Source organism: Pelobates fuscus, chromosome 6 (assembly GCF_036172605.1).
Source record: "Pelobates fuscus isolate aPelFus1 chromosome 6, aPelFus1.pri, whole genome shotgun sequence".
Classification (NCBI taxonomy): Eukaryota; Metazoa; Chordata; class Amphibia; order Anura; family Pelobatidae; genus Pelobates; species Pelobates fuscus.
The window spans coordinates 103364484-103383263 of record NC_086322.1 but is presented as its reverse complement, the minus strand read 5'-3'; the positions used below and the strand labels follow the sequence as shown (position 1 = coordinate 103383263).

General features: G+C 40.9%; 1 protein-coding gene across 4 annotated transcripts in view; it reads right to left on the bottom strand.

Moving 5' to 3' along the window:
• The window catches only part of IRF2 (interferon regulatory factor 2), a 97925-nt gene extending 79805 nt beyond the window's left edge, over positions 1–18120 (bottom strand). For 2 of the 4 annotated variants that reach the window (XM_063458134.1, XM_063458135.1), the window contains exon 1: positions 17519–17871. In XM_063458134.1, coding sequence (XP_063314204.1) covers positions 17519–17593 — 75 coding nt within the window. In that variant the 5' untranslated portion in view covers positions 17594–17871. Of the gene's footprint in view, positions 1–16930; positions 16954–17518; positions 17872–17903 lie in introns of those variants that run through there. The other 2 variants (XM_063458137.1, XM_063458140.1) reach the window with 2 other exon arrangements.
• Between the last annotated feature and the right edge of the window lie 660 nt (positions 18121–18780).

Sequence of the window (18780 nt, the reverse complement as noted above, 5' to 3'; positions counted from 1 at the left end):
GTCCTATGGTTGTGTCAGTTATTTGGGGGAGTAGTTTCGGGGATATTAAGAATGTGTCTATGCGTGAGTATGATGCATGTGGGTGTGAGTAAAAGGTAAAGTCTTTCGTGGTCGGGTGTTGGGCCCTCCAGATGTCTATAAGATGTTGGGTAGATAGGAAGTTGGCAAATAGAGTGTCATTTCTGTTGTGTTGTGTCCTGGGCCGGTGTTGTCTGTCGATAGCCGGGGTGCAGACTGCATTGTAGTCTCCCCCGATGATGATCGGTATATTTGTGTACGTCTGTAAGTGTGTCGAGTATAGGGGCCAGAAAGTAGGTTCAGGTATATTCGGAGCATATATGGTGCTGAATGCGTATTGATTGGTCCCTATGTATCCCGTGATGGTTAGGAACCGGCCTTGGGGGTCTGCTGCGCTTGCTATGCCCGTAATCGGGCAGGATGAGCGAATTAGGATGGCCACCCCTTTAGTTTTTGTGTTTAGCGAGCTTGCAAAGTAACTTCGGTTATAGTATCTATTCGTTAGGGGAAATGCTCTTTGGGCAGTGAAGTGGGTCTCTTGGACAAAGAGTATGTCCGCTTTAAGTTTGTGGGCCCATCTCAGGAGGCTGTGTCGTTTGGAGGGGGAGTTGAGTCCCTGTGCGTTGATTGACACGCACTTGATTGTAAGGGGCATTGTGGTTACTGTGCTTCTGTGTCTGGGTTACTATCTGGATATGAGGTGTGTTCGTGTGTTCCGAGATATGGGTATCCCGTGCCCCAGGTGCAGGGTCCCCTAGGGGCCCGGTCGATGCAGGGAGAGTGGGAGAGGTTAGTCTACTGGTCTTATCCTTGGGGCCAGTAGGAGTCGGGGTAGTCGTCTGGCAGCTCCTTGGCTGTCTTGTCTTGGGTTGTGGTGTAGGTGTGTAGTGGGTTTCGTCGGCCTGTCAGAGTCTTGCTTGCAGGCTGTGATGGTGGAATGGTCATTTTACTCACAAGTCCGTGTCCTGAGGTTCGGTTGTGTGTCTGTTATCAACATCAAGCATCAAACAATAAACATTAAACATTTAACATGTTGTTCAGTCCCCGTTAGTACGCCAATAAGATCCCTCCCGCCGCGTCCACCGCCCCCCCCACCCCCAGCCGGGGGCACGGGGGGAGGGGGGGGCGGCACCTGACCCCTCCCAGGTCGATCCGCCCATAATTCAGTATTGGTAGCTAGTATCATTGGTTAGCAGAGCAACTCATTTCAGGGCTACAACATGTTGAAGAGGAAAACAAAAAACAAAAATCTAGATACTGGCGTTTTGTACAAAACCCTAATATAGTAAGCTATATAACATCAATTATAATCCTACTACATATTTAAAACAGGAATACTAGAAGGTTGGTGTAGTTTCTCCTCTGGTGTTTATGCAATTCTGAATTCTCAGCAGCACCCACCCCCGCACCGGCCACACGGGGAACGACACCATCAGAGCGCCCCGAGAGAGAGATTCAGACTCAATCCCAGAGCTCCCCAACAACATCACCCCCCCCCCGCGACCCGCACGGGGGCAAGCGCCACTAGGAGCCCCGCTTTATGTTCTGTCTAGCTGGGTGCCCGTTCCCCAGGTGGATGCTGCGCGGATTCACAGCGGGAGTTGGGGTTTATGTATTCCCCTCAGGGGGGATCCGGCCCCGCCCTCTATTATCTCTAGTGGGACCCGTGGCGGGGTCGGGGGGCCCCCCCCCACCCCCCCGGGCAAATGCCAGGGGGAGAGGGGCAGGGCCACCCCGCCCGCCCGAGCCCAGAGCGGGCCCGGGAGGAGAGCGCGTCAAGTCAGAGCGCGGCGCCCCCCTCCGAGGCGGCTCCCTACGGTCTGGCCAGGCGGGGCCCCCATTATACTTGCTGTTTCTTGGATTGTCTCTATTTCTGGATGTGCTGTAGGGTATTTCAGTCTCTTTCTTTGTGCGTGAAAAGGTGTCTCTGTTCTTTGTGAAGGGGGTGCAGCGGGCGGTCGGGTGATCTCTGGGCTCTTGTTTGCGTGGGTCAAGTCGCTGTTGGGTATCTGGCGGTTGGCGTGCCTGTGTGGCTAGTGCTAGTCTCTGTGTTCTGTGGGTCCTCCAGGGCCTCTGCGTCGTTGGGAGGGTGCTCTAGCTTGTGACTGGTGTGGTCCTTGGTCCAGACCTGTGATCCCGAGATGGTCTGCAAATTCTGCCATTTCTGACGGGTGGTGGAGAGTAAAGGTCTGGTTGTCCTTGCGCACCAGGAGCTTAAACGGGTGGCCCCATGCATATCTGATTCTTTGTTGGGTCAGCGCTTGTGTGAGGGGTCTTAGCTCCCTCCGTTTACGTAGAGTGCTCGGGGCCAGGTCCTGGAAGAATTGGACCTGATGGCCTTCGATTTGTAGTGGGGTATCCCGCGCTGTTCTCATAATGGCCTCCTTGACGTGAAAGTAGTGCATGCGCACTATTACGTCTCTGGGTAAAGTCGCGTTTAAGGCTGGGGCTCTCAGTGCTCTGTGCGCCCTGTCCATGAGCAACTCTGCCGGTGGCGCTTCTGGTAATAGGCCGCAGAGGGTTTCTCTTAATGTGGCTGTTAAAGTGTCCATGGTGATGGATTCAGGGATCCCCCTAATTCTAATATTGTTTCGCCTCGATCGGTTGTTTAAATCTTCCTGTGCATCTTCAAGGGCTCTGACTTGTTCTTTTAGTTCCAGGATGGTTTGTGCTTGGGTAGTGGAGGCTGAGGTGACCTGCTCTATTCTGTCTTCTATATCTAATGTCCTTTTATTCAGGTCAGCCATTTCTTCTTTTAGGGGGGCTAAATGTTTTGTGAACTCTGCTGCCATGTTGCTTTTAATGTCATGTAGGAGGCTTTGCAGGTCACTTTTAGTGAGGGGACCCTGGTCCTGTGTGTGGCTGGTTTCACTTACGTCTGACTCTGATTCAGAGTCTTGTCCGCCGTTGCCGCCATTGCCACGTGTTCTGTCGGGTTCTCCGCGGCTCCGGAATATCGGGGCGACCGCTGCGTTGGTTTTAGATTTTCTGCCTCCCCCCATGGTGTGCTGCGTTTGTGGGGCTTTGTGCTGTGGAGTGCTGGGCTCGGACTTGTGGACGACCGCTATTGTAGGCTATTGTGTGCCTGCTTCCCGCGGAGCTCTAACACCGAGCAGCCATCTTTCCCGGAAGCCAGGCGCCCCCCTCGGCATCAAGAATTCTAAGTTCTGGACTGTCTATGCTAATTGTGTCCAAGTTGTGGATGTCTACATGCCACAGACAGAATTAGATCAAGCTGTCTTTCCCTTCCCCTAGAAAGTTCACTTTACAGAACTGTGAATAGGGTACTGACTGGAAAATGTGTTTCTTTTGTTTTTATTTAGGAAACGGGATTGTTTTCCTGGCACTATACCATCACTTTAACTTTATTTTTTCTTTAAACACTACCTTAGAGTAGTCCAATATGGAATAAGCACAATTAAAATGGGAAATGCCACACTAGTTTTCTTTTATATATTTTTTTTTTTAATTTAAATTTTACTGAATTTTATTAACAAACCATTCAATCATTAAAATTATGAAAGCTCACTCCAACCCAAAATAATAATAATAATAAAAAAACAGTTCATAATAACATCAAAAATACCAGTAGCGGGGGCAGAGCCGACCAGCAAACCAAGCATACGTGCAGAGCTGAAGCTCCGTGCTACTAAGCCCAATAACCGCAGCGAACCAGGTGTTACACCAACTGTTTACAGACTATACACCCCCACAACACAATGGGGAAAAGGGCCAAGAAGAACAAACCAGCCCTGGCTTCAGGTTCCCGAAATATCGGCAATTATAAGCAGGGAGGCCTCCAGCGCATGGCGCCCAAGATGGCGGACCAGCAAACAGGGATCTCGTCGTCCGATGAGGAACCCTCTCTGGACGCACTAGATGAGATCACCCCAGCCGGGGGCCTACACAACAAATCCTCCGATGAGGAGAACAACATCCCAGCTACAAAGGGTGGTATAAAAACACTGCTCAGGGACATCCGCAAGATGTTCCAGGCAGATTTAGCGATACTGCGAGAAGACATGCTCACGCTCACTGGGCATATTAAAGCCACATAGGAGACATCCGCACACCTTAAGGCTGAGCAGACCTCACTTGCCGCAGAACAGAAAAAACTAACAGACTCCCAAGCCACCATGACACAAAAACTGGCTGAATGTGAAGATTGCAGTCGCAGCAGAAATATTAAGATCAGAGGCATCTCTACCACGGTGGAGAGGACAGAACTGCCACAATTCCTGAGACGCTTACTGCAGCATATACTTCCCCACAAGCAAGCTAGAAGCATCCTGGTGGACAACATATACAGAACCAGCAGACAGGGCAGACTGCCCCAGCAAACACACAGCGATGTCATAGTACAACTTGTCACACAGCTGGATAAAGCGGCAATCATGTCGGCGGTCAGGGAAACACCATCCCTGTCCTTCGAACAACATACTCTGACATTCTATAACGCTCTCTCCAGGCCTACCATGCTATGGAGACAAACGATGCGCCAGGTCACCAGCGTCCTATGACAGAAGAAGATCCCGTGCCGCTGGGGCACACCACGCTCCCTACAGGTCACCTTAGAGGGAACAGTCCACAAGCTACACTCGCCAGCAGAGGGCCAACGGTTCCTAACCCAGCGGGGCATCGCAACACAGGCGGAACAAGGGAGAGGCAGCCCTCAGAGACAACATTGGGATGTCGACAACATCACCCCGTTTGAACAGCGAAGAGGTCCCCACACATCCAACACAGACTCAGGAGACTGAACCACAGAGACTGTCATCACTAAGCCTCATTGAGGCACTGGACACTCTACCAAGTTGTGCACCCTCCATAGCCAGGGCCAGACTGACCACAGCACAGGCTAGCCTTCCTTGAGCTACCCCCTTCCCTTAAACTTGTACTGGTGCATAGATAATGTCACCAACCAAGAATAACCAAGTGCCAGACAATAACCCTGCCAGCGGCACATACTAGCTTGCCAAACACCCACAGCCACACACTTACCACAACACGATAACAAGGGTGAACCCCAGATGAAACACGGGATGGCTCCGTAGAGGACGACCTCCCTGCTGGCAGCCACACCTGAGCGCCCACCTCACGAGAACGCAGGCCACTTCAATCCCCACCACACGCCATATACACCTTGGAGTCTTGTAACCGACCTCCTTACACACTAACCCAAAGCCCCAGTAAACACCAGCACCCATCCCAACAAGCCCTATATGCTGAATGCTTGCCCTGTGAAGCCACTAGAAAACCTCCCGAGGCACTCACCACAGTCCCAGAGAGTGTGGGGATATTTATGGGATAATAATAGTAAACAGTTGAGAATTGCCCACTATTTCAATTCTCAGATCCCAAAGATCGTTATTGTGTAAGTGAACTGTATTCCATATAAATAAAATGACAATTTGTTATAAAAATAGATACAATTTAAATAATATTAATATGTAACATGCGTGATAATAATCAATGAATATTTAGTATAACATGGTATGCAATACAATGACAATACACAATCCAATGGTTAACATAGCAATTGCCAAGAAGATTTATGATGGGCTTCACAGAGACAAAGATAAACTTTCTTTCACAGAGCTTGCAACTTAAGGCCATAAAACTTAGTTAACAGTTAGAATAACCCTTTCAATGCTGGCTAGACCTCCTAGGTAATGAAGACCTATTCTCATGTAATATTAAATAAAATAACATTTAAACCAGCTCATTAGTCATTTCCTGGAACCATCCAATAAGAGAAATCCATCAAATTCTATAAGCAGAATCTTAACTTGCCTAAACAGATATTTTATCTTATTTTAGAGCAAATCAATACACCTGGATAAATATCACGATATGCTAACGTGATATGTCACATTAATATATATATATAATTATTCCTTTCTATCTACAGAATAGAATGCTTAATTATATATTCTTTAGTAACTAAGATTTCTAAATATCAAAATCTGATCGTGATTTATCCAGTCATATATCATGCTATTAGAAAATTGTAATTAATTTAGATTAAATAAAACCAGTATAATTACCAGTTGAGTAGACATTCTCATCTGATGAGTAGGTAGTCTCAGGAACTGAATGGATGTGTGATGGTGTGTAAGAAATTCTGAGTGCCCTGGAGTGGATATCTGTCATGGATTTCTCTGCATTGCCCCCGACTGCTCACCTCCTTGCTTCTTTGCTTCCTTTTTCATCTCCCTCTCTCTTCCCTTTGTCTTATCTTTTTATAAGGGAAAATTCACTAGGTGATAGACCAAAAGAAAACTGGAGGTGTGGTTACCTTCCAGATAGCAATTTAAGTATTTGGTCTATAGAGGGCAGTCTCGTCCCACTAAACATTCCTATCCAGGAAAGAGTTAACTTTTCCTGGTGGCTATTTTGACATCATTTAGCTTATCTATGGTTATTTATAATTTAAGTTTAGGTCAGATCAAAGAGTTTCTTTGGGCTTTCTTCAGACTATGTGTCTGGCAAATTCTGCTATAATTTCTAATATGACAGTTATAACTAAGTATGACCCCTAAACTTACAATGGGACGTTATACAATATCGAAAGTAAAATTAAATTATTTAATCTTCTCTGTCACAAATGTCTGGGTTTAGAATTGATTATATTCCATTAGCATTTAAACAGTCTGTCCATCCCCCGTTCTCATCTCTTATCAACAGGTTTGTATATACTAAGCATTCCTTTAGCTCTGGCAAAGTGGTTAGTTTTACAGAAAGGATAGAAATCTTGTGTCTTTTGTTAGCTTGAAGATAACAAAATGGAGTCTGCTCTGTTCAGAATGATTTAGGCAATATACACTTTAATTTCTATCATAGCACAAAATGTCTGCCGATATAAATACCCTGACAAGAGACAGGCACTAACACGACACAGTACATATGAGAAACCCAGACCACATACAATTCAGTAAACATGTTATCTGTGTTGATATATAGCTATGTATGTTATGCTTACTTATTTACTGTATTTGCCTTATTTACTTTAAAACAAAAAGTGGATGAAATGTATACCGTACCGCGTATGATATGAGCAAATCCACAAACAAAATAAAGAATAAAAAAAAAAAAAACAGTAGGCATTTCTGAAAATTTGTATAAAATGTTTTTTGGGCAAAAGTAGTCACTAATTTAACACTGCTAAATGCCAAATCCTCTTCACAACCAGAAAACAGCACTATTTTCATTAAAAAGTATAATACCTATATAGAATAAAGACTAATCTAATTCTGAAAATTATATGTATTTAACTGTGGTAATTTAGAACATTCCCCCCATTGGTGCTCTCAAAACTGTACCCAAAACGTACTTTTATACCATGACTTTACAAAGGGGGAAACAAATCAGAGACCGAGCTAGTAATTTAACCCCTTAAGGACCAAACTTCTGGAATAAAAGGGAATCATGACATGTCACACATGTCCTGTGTCCTTAAGGGGTTAACACTATTCAGGAATTCCAAAAAATTGTTCTATTGATCTTGATAGAAATCATAAAGCAATCCCAAAAAGTTTGAATCAGGGTAGGCAAAAAAGGTAACGAAGCCCAGGGAGTTTATATATTTTTAAAGGGACATTCATCACTTTGAGAAAATGGTCTTATTCAAAAGCTTTTACCAGCTCTTTCTTTCTTATGCTTTCCTTTTTTTTTCAATTAGAATTTTTATTGTAAAGGTTAACCCTTTCTTTTCTCCTTTTTTTTTTCTTTTTTTTCTTATGCTTCTTATGCTTTCCACACCCACTTCAGGGGGAACACTGATCTAGCCTATCAGTGTTCTTGCCCTGTTTCGGTAATTAGTTGACGGGCCTGAAACTAAGAAGGGTTGGTAAGTAAAGAAACTCTCCTAGCTTAGAGGCGTGGATAAGAGTGATAGTAAATTTATAAATGTTTATTACAAACATTTCAAAGTTTGTCTCTCTTTATTTTAGTTTGTATATTTGTTAAAAAGGGTTTGCTTGCAGCGTTAAAAAGATGATTGTCAAGAGATGAAGGTCTTTATTATTTTTCTGACTTGTTATGTTGACAAAACGACTTGTATTCTAGACCTAATTTGTTTTCTTAACATTAGTCCGAAAAATATTAAAAATACACAACCTCTCTAGGCTTCCGTAGTTTTATAAAGAATATTTTTTATACTCAGATTCTTGCATTTCCTTGACTAGATTCCAGTCAGGAAATGTTACAGTGAGTAAGTACACACTTTGAAAGAGAATGTAGCTGCCCAGGGTGTCACAGGAGCCTGCAACATGCTACCCAAGATTCCCAAGAGTGTGCAGGCAAATATAAGAATAAAAAAAAAATTATTAATTTTTTTTTAAATCATATATATTCTTCATAAAACAACTTATGTGGAGAAAACGTGTCAGAGAACTACTGAATATACATGGCTTATCTGGGCTTCTGTAAAAGGTAAATCTCCAGTTGTTAAAGGGACACTATAGACACCAGAACAACTACAGCTTATTGAATTTGTTCTGGTGAGTAAAATCATTACCTTCAGACTTTTTGCAGTAAACACTGTTTTTCCAGAGAAAATGCAGTGTTTACATTACAGCCTAGTGATAACTCTACTGGCCTCTCCTCAGATGGATGCTAGAGGTGCTTCCTGGGGCAGTGCTGTACAGTGTAATTTAAAGAAAAGTCACAATAAATCCTCATACATGCTCAGATGTCTGGAGTTCAAATGTAAGTCCTCTCTAACAAAATAATTTAGACTTTGGACATTAAATTGTTTTTGTTTTTTTCTAACACGTGTGCTTAGATTCTGATATGAATCTAGAGTACGGTTTCCATGCATATGATGTTCACACAGTTTTCCAGAGAAAATGCACATATCATGTTTTAACTATTTTAAATAAACTCTCTATATGCACACCTCCGCAATATTGAGACCATGGTCCTGCAGCCAGACTCTAACTACAGCATCACACTGCAATCCTGCCAAAGATATGTTCTCACAGTGGATATTAAATAGGCAATAACTTGTAGAATTTATATTCATGGTTTAACAGAATCACACAAAACAAATTAAGTAAGACACACAGTTCAAGTGTGCTCTATTTTATAAGCTAATAAGACTTTTTGTACTTTATAAACTAGGGAATTTCCAGCTCCTTGGCAGAAAAAATTAAAAATGGAGTAGGGCACATGGACGCTGGAACCGGCTTCTATAAATTCACCATGGTAAAAATAAGGATACTTGCTCCAATCAAGATGAAAACAACATGATATTTAAAATTATGGGATCTTTAACCCCTTAAGGACCGGACTGTTTTTGCGATGTTGTACATTTGCGACCAGGCATCTTTTTACACTTTTGTGGTGTTTGTGTTTAGCTGTAATTTTCCGCTCTCTCATTTACTGTTCCCATACAAATTATATATTGTTTTTTTTTCAGGACAAAAGGGGCTTTCTTTACATACCATTATTTATATAATCTCATGTAATTTAATTTTTAAAAAATGAAAAAATATGATGAAAAATTGAAAAAAATACATGTTTTTTGACTTTTATGTGAAAAATCTTTTACTCATCTACAAAAGCGAATGAAAAAAACTGCTAAATAGATTCAAAATTTTGTCCTGAGTTTAAAAATACCCAGTGTTTACATGCTTTTTGCTACTTTTTTGCATGTTATAGGGCTATAAGTACAAGTAGGATATTGCGGTTTCAAAACATACATTTTTAAAATGTATCAATAGTGACATTGTAACACTATTATCTGTCATAAATCGCTGAATAACACCCCACATGTACATATTTTTTTTTAAAGTAGACAACCCAGGGTATTCAATATGGGGTATGTCCAGACTTTTTTAGTAGCCACTTAGTCGCAAACACTGGCCAAAGTTAGCGTTCATATTTGTTTGTGTGTGAAAAAAGTTAAAAACTAAATTGAACGCTAATTTTGGCCAGTGTTTGTGACTAAGTGGTTACTAAAAAAGACTGGACATACCCCATTTGCAATACCTTGGGTTGTCTTCTTTTGCAAATGGTATGCCATCATGGGGGTAATTCTCATTCCTGGGCTACCATACGCTCTCAAAGGCAACGTAACCAACCTGGCCATTTTCAATGTAAAAATATTTGACCCATATATTAGACCCTGTAACTTTCAAAAACGCTATAAAACCTGTACATGGGGGGTACTTTTATACTCAGGAGACTTTGCTGAACACAAATATTAGTGTTTCAAAACTGGAAAATGTATCACAACAATTATATCATCAGTAAAAGTGCTGTTTGTGTGTGAAAAATGCAAAAAAAGTCACTTTCACTGACAATATCATCGCTGTGATATGTTTTACTGTTTTGAATCACTAATATTTGTGTTCAGCAAAGTCTCCCGACAAAAACAGTATCCCCCATGTACAGGTTTTAGGGTGTCGTAGAACGTTACAGGGTAAAATACAGTGACAGCAAATTAAATTCTCTGGACTTTCGGCTTGGGTTGGCAGGCAGGTCCCTTAAATTGCAATCAATAAAATAACTTAATTATGTAAAAATATGACATAAATACGCACGTAGAATTTAAATATATATGCATATTTATATATTTGAAGTCTACGTGTATATTTATATAATTATTTATGTAATTTTGTATATGGACATATGAATAGTTCGTATTCTTTTTATTTATTTATATATACATAGATATATATACAATTTCATTCTAAGTGTATTTTGATATAAATATATATATATTAATATCAAAATACAGTTAGAATAAAATTTCGTATAGATATAATTTTTTTTAAATTGTTATTATTATTTTTGCATGTTTAATTTAATTTAAATTACTTTTTATTTGTATTTTATAATAATATATATATATACAATATATATAGTTATTATATATATTATATATATACGTGTGTAATTTAATTATAAGTGTATTTTTATATTAATATATGTACATATTAATATAAAAATACACTTAGTATGATATTATATATATGATATATAGACATATATTATATAGGTATAATATATGTCTATATATCATATATATATATACACATATATAATAATCATTTTTTTTTATTAACTATAACTTTAATTTTTATTTTATTTTACACTTGCAGGGAGACTGCCTGTCAGCACAGACAGTCCCCCTGCAGGCAGACACATGGACACCTATTGTGACCATGTGGTCGCCCTGTTGGGCGATCACATGGCCACAGGGGTCCTAATCCGCCATGGGGAGACTGTCTGGGCTGCAGGCAGTCTCCCCACACCGGGAGCACCGCCGATCGCCGCCGGGGGAACGACGGCGATCGGGTAAGTACCTCTTAAATTTAGGACGGTTCAGGACCGTCGTCGGTCGGCAAGGGAAAAATGCCGATGACGGTCCTGAACCGTCCTGCGTCGTTAAGGGGTTAAAAAGCATTTACAAGTCTTTCTTTGGAGCTTTAGCTATTAGTCTTTTGTTACATTTCATTATTAAAAATTTAATTATTGTATGCTTGTAATGATCAAGAAACATAGACTATTCTTGTCTCGGTTTTATGTAAGTCTTAAGCTTCCTGTGAACTGCAGACTGACATCACTCCAGTATGCAGGAAAAGGGACCCTGAAGGTTACAAAGTGTTCGCTCCACAGAAAAAAAAAAATCCAGGGGCTTCACAGAACTCGAGATAAATACATTGGAGCTCTAATTTCTTCTTATGGGAGCAGTAAAACATTTCTCCTGATGATTATTTCGTTTCAAATATTTCTAAAGGGAACACTCCATTCTCAAAGTTCCATTGTGTAATACAGTATACAGTAAGTTCCCCTTCCCCTTGCAATATTGTTGATCCACCATGCTGCATGTGTGCAGCTTGAAAGTAGCTCGGTCAACCACATTTTAAAAAGGAGTCCTGCAGGCACCATGGGCACTATCTGGTGTAAACATACCGTAATACTCTGTGTATGCATACTGGGTTTATAGATAGCCCTGCTGGTCTTAATATATAACTGATAATCTTCTTATATGTAAGACACTCGCCTAAAAACTTAGGGCAGCTTGGAAAACGACACCTGTGGAATCCAACAAAAACTGAAGCATTGTGGGAAATGACCCATGAGATGTGAGCATGTAAAGAACAACATGTTTTATTTAAGAAAACAGAGTTATATTCTTTATATTTTCATTAAAAATATATATATATATTTGAGTTGTGATTTCCAGTAAAATACATAGTACTTTTGCATGCAGACACTTGTCATAGAGTATTGTTTTTTATACTAGATTGAGTTATGGAATGAGCTTTTTATTAACTAAGTTAAAGTTTATATTTAACGGTCTTGTTCAAATAGTGTTCTCTGTAATAATGAGGCAAATATTCACTCAACCAATTCTTAGATAACAATCAGCAAGCAATATTATCACCAAACAGATCAATCAAGCATTTATTATACACATACTAGCAAAGTAGAACACATACTGGCAATGGCGTCCCACACCCCCTCCCTGCAAGGTAAGATGAGAGAACGTCTCCTCTCAGTCTTCCTGCAGATTCTCTCTGCTCCTCTGCGCGCTCTCTGTAGTGATGCCGGGGCCGGAGTGAGGTCATGTCACAAAACAGCACGCAAGGGAGCAGGGAGGAACTGCAGGAAGGTTACTGCTCCCTCACGCACCGCCTCCATGCTCCCGCGCGTCAGCCGGCTTTAATGTTTCCTGCGCGGCTTAGCACAGGGTTGACAAATGCCAAGAGCCAATGGCAACCTGGCACCTGGAATTTGTCGAGCACTGTGTGTGTGTGTGTGTGTGTGTGTGTGTGTGTATATATATATATATATATATATATATATATACACACACACACACACACACACACACACACACACACACATACATATATATACACACATACATACACACACACACACACACACACACGTACCTCGATTTACGAATTGAATGCGTTTTCCTGGACGTATCTTATTGCAAACAATTTGTTAACCGAAACACGGTTTCCCATAGGAATGCATTGAAAACCAATTAATCCGTTCTGGAGGTCAGAAAAAAAAAGTCAAAATGAGCTGGCATGGAAACCAACCCACAATGCAGAACACACAGTAAAAGGCATGCAAACGACGAAGCTCAGCTCCCTACCTTTGAAAAATGCACTAAAAAAGTTCAAAAAGGTCCCAAAACCACAGATTTTTTTTTTCCAGAATGGCTCCAAAACTTGATGCAAAAGCCGCTCCAACACCTCCACACTCGACGCCACATGCTACCCACAGACTCCAGCATGCACGGGGGCGGGGCAATAAACCTCCCAGGCGCAATGCATCCTAGGGAAACTTGCTTTGTATTGCAAAAAAAATTTGTAAACAGAGTCATTATTTTTAATGGATTTTCATTTGTAAACCGAAAATTATGTTAAACGAGGCATTTGTAAACCATGTGATAGCTTGTTGCTGCAATAAAAAGCACTATTTTGAATCATATCGAGTCCTGTGAGTGCTCTCCTACTAGGTACTGTATACACACATATATATATATATATATATATATATATATATATATACACACACACACACACACGTTTTGTAACTGTCCCCCCTACTTTTGTCCCTGGCCCCTTATGTGCCCCCCTAAGTATGAATCCTGGAGATACCACTGCATACTGGTGATAACACCATAAAAATGGAAATTTAAAAAATACAATAAAATTTGCAGAAACTTTGCCAGTGAATTTTTGGCCTAGCTAATGATGGTCATCATTCTCATCCACAGGTTTAATTACTAAATATATTATATCTACATAGGTGTGTGAAAGGTGCTACCTCAGTTTTTAAAGTATAACAAAGTGCAATACTTCTACGGGTGGCACTGTGTGCAAATCATATTTGCTCTTAAAAGTACAACAAAGTGCTATTTTAACAATTACTAAATTGCAAAAGTAAACACAAGTGTTCTATGCATAACAATGTGCAAGTTGCTTCACAAATCTGTGATCAATCCTTTTAAAGTGCAAGCAATCATGTGTAATGCCAGCGCAGCCACCACAGAGTGCAAAAAAGCATAAAAGTATTAATAACATTATTCTGTATAAAACCGCCATAGGTCCAAAAATTACAAGCAGGGAGTGGCTGAGTGCTATTCGAACTTTTCCACTTGGAGAGATTAAGATCCTAGCGAGTGTGGGGTTCAGTAATGTTACAAAAGCCAAAATCATGGGTAGATATAAGATACATAGAATGTAACTGCAGATAAGAACCATTCTGCCCATCTAGTCTGACAATTTTCTAAATAAACTGCTAGATGTTCAAACAAGCTTTATTCCATAGAAATATAAAAACTATGAGCAGGAGTACATAGCCGCTGGTGTGCTGCAAACCCAGGGTCTGACTGTAAGTTCCACAAAACATGGTGCATAACTACTAATACGTGGTAAAACTATGGTCTTACTGCAGCTTTAAGTCACAAAGTTCTCATGTGCCTAATCCTCTCTCACTTCATGGTTACAACACTACTAGCATCACACAACATGTTTTGTCAATCCAAAGTAACAAACAAACAAAATGAAGAAAGTCCTGTATCGTTCATGTATCGTTCAAGACATGCAAAGTTTGTCTTTTCTTAAAACAATACAAATTAAAAAGTTGCAACTAAAATAAATTAAAGTTATATTTTCAAACTTAAATATTATAGTCATAATTTAAAGAAAAAAAAATAGAGTTGTCAATTAAAAACAAACCTTTCTGCAAAGGTAATTAAAGAGAAATAGCCACAAATGTGTTTATTTAAGGTATCATAAATAAGGTTTAAATGGACATTTTTTTCAAGTGAACCAATAAATATATTAACTTTAGAGATTTTATTGTATTTTAAATTTTAGATTTACATTTTCTAGCACTTAAAATACACGCAATCTGTGGGTTTTCAGTATGAAAGGCTTGCCAAACAAGCATCATCACTCAAGGAGAAATTTCCAGGTAAGTCCTTCACTGCAAAGGGGCTAAAGGAAAACAAAGTACCATATCCACTACAGGGCTTTTGTAGAGGTTAAAGGGACACTCCAGCCCCCTAAAGCACTTTACCTTGCTGAAAAGCTTTATGTGTGAGGAGTGCATCCTATTTTTTATTTTGTCAAAAGTGCAGATTTCAATAGAAATTAACACTTTTATAAATTAACCTGGTTACTACCCCCTTGGCTTTCAAGCAAACATCCAGTCCTGTTACTTCCCGTTTTGGTGAGCTCAGTGGAGCTAAACTGAAGAGGCGGCAAAGCTCACAGCACCTGCCGCCTTGCAAAGACCTCTCATTGAGCTGCATTGGGAAGTCTGTAACTGAAAGTCTGGTCTCAGTTAGAAGGGGAGGGCTTAAAAAGGCAGTAGGCAAGAGAACAACTCTTTTTAGATCTAACCAATGAAAAATGAATAATTAAATGCATGCAAGTGTTCATTTGTGGTATATCTATGAACAGTTTTTTTTTTTAAATCTATTTTGTATTTGGGTAGTAGAGTGCCCCTTTAAGGTGAAAAAATAGACTTTGGGAGCACTCCCAATAATTTTTATTACATTGTTTTTAAATAGTTGAACAAAATCCGTCTCTCCAATCACCAAAGCCTTGCCCCTTTACTGAGGTTGCAATAAAGCGGAAGTTCCACTTCTACATGATCAGTAGAAATCTGTCTAAGCTTTGACCACACTGACAGGCTGCAGATAAAAGGGTGTATTTTTTTTTTTTTTTTTAGTTTGCAAAGTAAGTTTTATTTTTAGTTTGAAAAGTTAGTTTGCAAATTAGTATATCACATGTGGAGAGTTATATGGGGAAAAAAAAAAAAACTATTATGTGGCAAACTTCTATGAATGTGAATGAATTAGTGAACGAACTAATGAATGTAAAAAAGAATAAAAAAATATATATGAATAAAGATCAAATATCTATGAAAACCCCAAAACCACTGCAGCCATTTCAAAACTACTGCCAGTTATTTTTGTTATTGCAATATACCTTTCCTGGCTAATCATGGCAGCATATACACATGGGTTAGCTCCTCCCCTACAGCCGGATCTCTACTATAACCAAATTATTGGTTTGAAGACACTAGTAGCTTTTCCCAAAAGCTGCAAACAAGTTCTGCCTTGCAGTCAGGATGCCCAGTCAGTCCCGGATATAGAACGGCGGAAGGAACAGTCAGTCACACCAACGAATGCATTATCAGAGGAAAGAGCGGATACATTGTAACAAGAATCATTCGTTCCACGTTCTTATTGACATTGTGTGCAGCCTGGCTGCTCTGTGCAATCCAAGGTGGCATAGCATGCATGTAGGCAGTGAGTCATACTAATACATAGTAATACAGGCCTAGCCTGCCATGCTTATAACCACAAGTCATGGACTGGAGAGAAATATATAAAAATAAAAACTGGCTGTTTTTAAACTGCAATACCCATGGTGCTTTGCCATCCTCAAGACTGACAGAGCATAATGGGATTTGAAGTTCGACATTCGCAAATGAGAGGGGGCTCTACCTTTTGGTCATCCCCTGCCATTAATAAAAGCCACGTCGGCTCTCAGCCCGAGTCCGCCCCAGACACGGCGGGACTGTCAGGCTTTGCTAGGTGTTATCCTACAAAATGGAGGCCGAGGCCTGTTCCTGTCATATGACACCCACTGCCCTGTATGGCTGGGAGCCGGACACACGCGAGGCTGGAGGCAGCTCCCAGCCCTGATATAAAGAGGGAGGGGGGCATCACTGGCTGCTGTTGGTGACATGGGGCCCCTTATTAACTGGCTGCAGCGGGGTGACCAGAGGCCCTTATTAAGTGGCTGCTGCTAGGTGACATGGGGCCCCTTATTAACTGGCTGTTGCAGGGTGGTTATTAGCCCAGGGTGAGCAGGGATCCTTATTAACTGGCGGCTGCAGGGTGCCTAGTGGCCACAGTTACCTGGCTGCTCAAGGAGAATTCACCTCTTATGTCAGCGGACACCAGCTATAGCAGCCCACAGGGGTTCCCATAAATACCATGCTGTGTGTAGTTAGCCTGCCAGGACTGCGCACATTCCCAAATAAGGTGTAGCACTGGGTAGAGGGGGCACAGATGTATGCCAGGGGGCTCAAAACAATGACAACAAATGCCATCCCTACCCTCCAGCTGATTTGAATTATCAGCCAGCAGTCAACAGCAGCTAGTGTAAAGTTTGGCTGGCTCAGTACCATAGGATAGGTAGTCCACAGGAACTGTTGTGCTAAAGGTTAACATCACTACCTAAACCCCCAAACATATAAAAAAAACACGTATGTTTTGTAGTCCTGCAAATCAATTTCATCGGTGCTACCGTAGAGAGCAGTAATTTTGGAAGATTTTACATCATGCAGTAAACTGCAGCCTGTCAGCTGGGTGAGATATGCCCCCCCACCCCCACCCCCACTAGGCACTGCAAGGACCCAACACAACTTATTCCTGCTGCAAACCCAGAGCGTAAGGAGTCAATCCACACCTGCCTGCTGAAATGCTGGAGGAATTATTATTTACCTGCTGTACCAGTCCATGATCGTGTGTCTCCCAGCGAAAAATCAGATTGTTATACAATCCTGGCATGGTGATCATCAGGAACAACAACACCTAAAATGGATTGCTCTAAATCCAAAAGCGAAATCAAAACTTCATCCTATCATGCAATATGGCATCCAAAAATATCACACCGATCAGCTTTCCTTTTTTTTTTAGTGAATGTAAATCTATTTTGCTACAGCCTACTTCCTGTGGTTTTAAGAAGGCAGAAACCTGCAAGTGGCAGCTTTTAGGGAAAATAGAATAAAATATATCAATATTCCATTTAGAATCCCGGTGAGAAGCAGTGGGGAGTGATTGGGGCTCATGGACAGATCGGGAGGGTTTAAAAATGGAAGTTACATACCAGCAGCAAATGATCGCAGGATCAAAACTAAAAGTGACGGCTCCAGATCGAAAGCAAAACAAGGAGAGGAAAGTGAGAGAGCTCAGGCAGTTGAGTGAGTTCCCCCCTCCCTGGGTTTGTTTGTTTCGTGTTTGCTCAGCACAAGGTCAGGGAGGGAGGAGGGAGGATCTGGTGCTTCACTGCAGCCTGCTCATTGGTGAGAGCGCCCCCCTGCCCAGCCATTCTCGGAAACAGGCAATTTCATTTTCACTTCCCTGTATTGGCAGCACTCGAGACTCACAGGCAAGGCAGTCAGGCCACTGAAACCCAGAAAGCAACCCTGTAGTATTTCTCAGGAGAGGGGAGGAGGTACACAAAGAGGCTTTTTTTTTTTTTCTTTTTCATTTCTGCAGAAAATATAACTTACAATTCAATTTCTTTTCTCGGAGTGGTTTGTTCTATGAAACAATCCTGAATTTACTCTGTAAATGAGCAGTTGCTGTGGCAGAAAGTTTTATACTTGTTTTGCATTGTTTATTGTATTCACTCTTGTTTATATATATATATATTATTATTATTATTTTATTATTTATATAGCGCCATCAGATTCTGTAGCGCTGTACAAAGGGTTTTATATATATATATATACTGCTCACAAAAATAACAAATCCTAGATCTGAATGAATTAAATATTCTTCTGAAATACTTTGTTCTTTACATAGTTGAATGTGCTGACAACAAAATCGCACAAAAATTAAAAAATGGAAATCAAATTTTTCAACCCATGGAGGTCTGGATTTGGAGTCACACTCAAAATTAAAGTGGAAAAACACTACAGGCTGATCCAACTTTGATTGTAATGTCATTAAAACAAGTCAAAATGAGGCTCAGTAGTGTG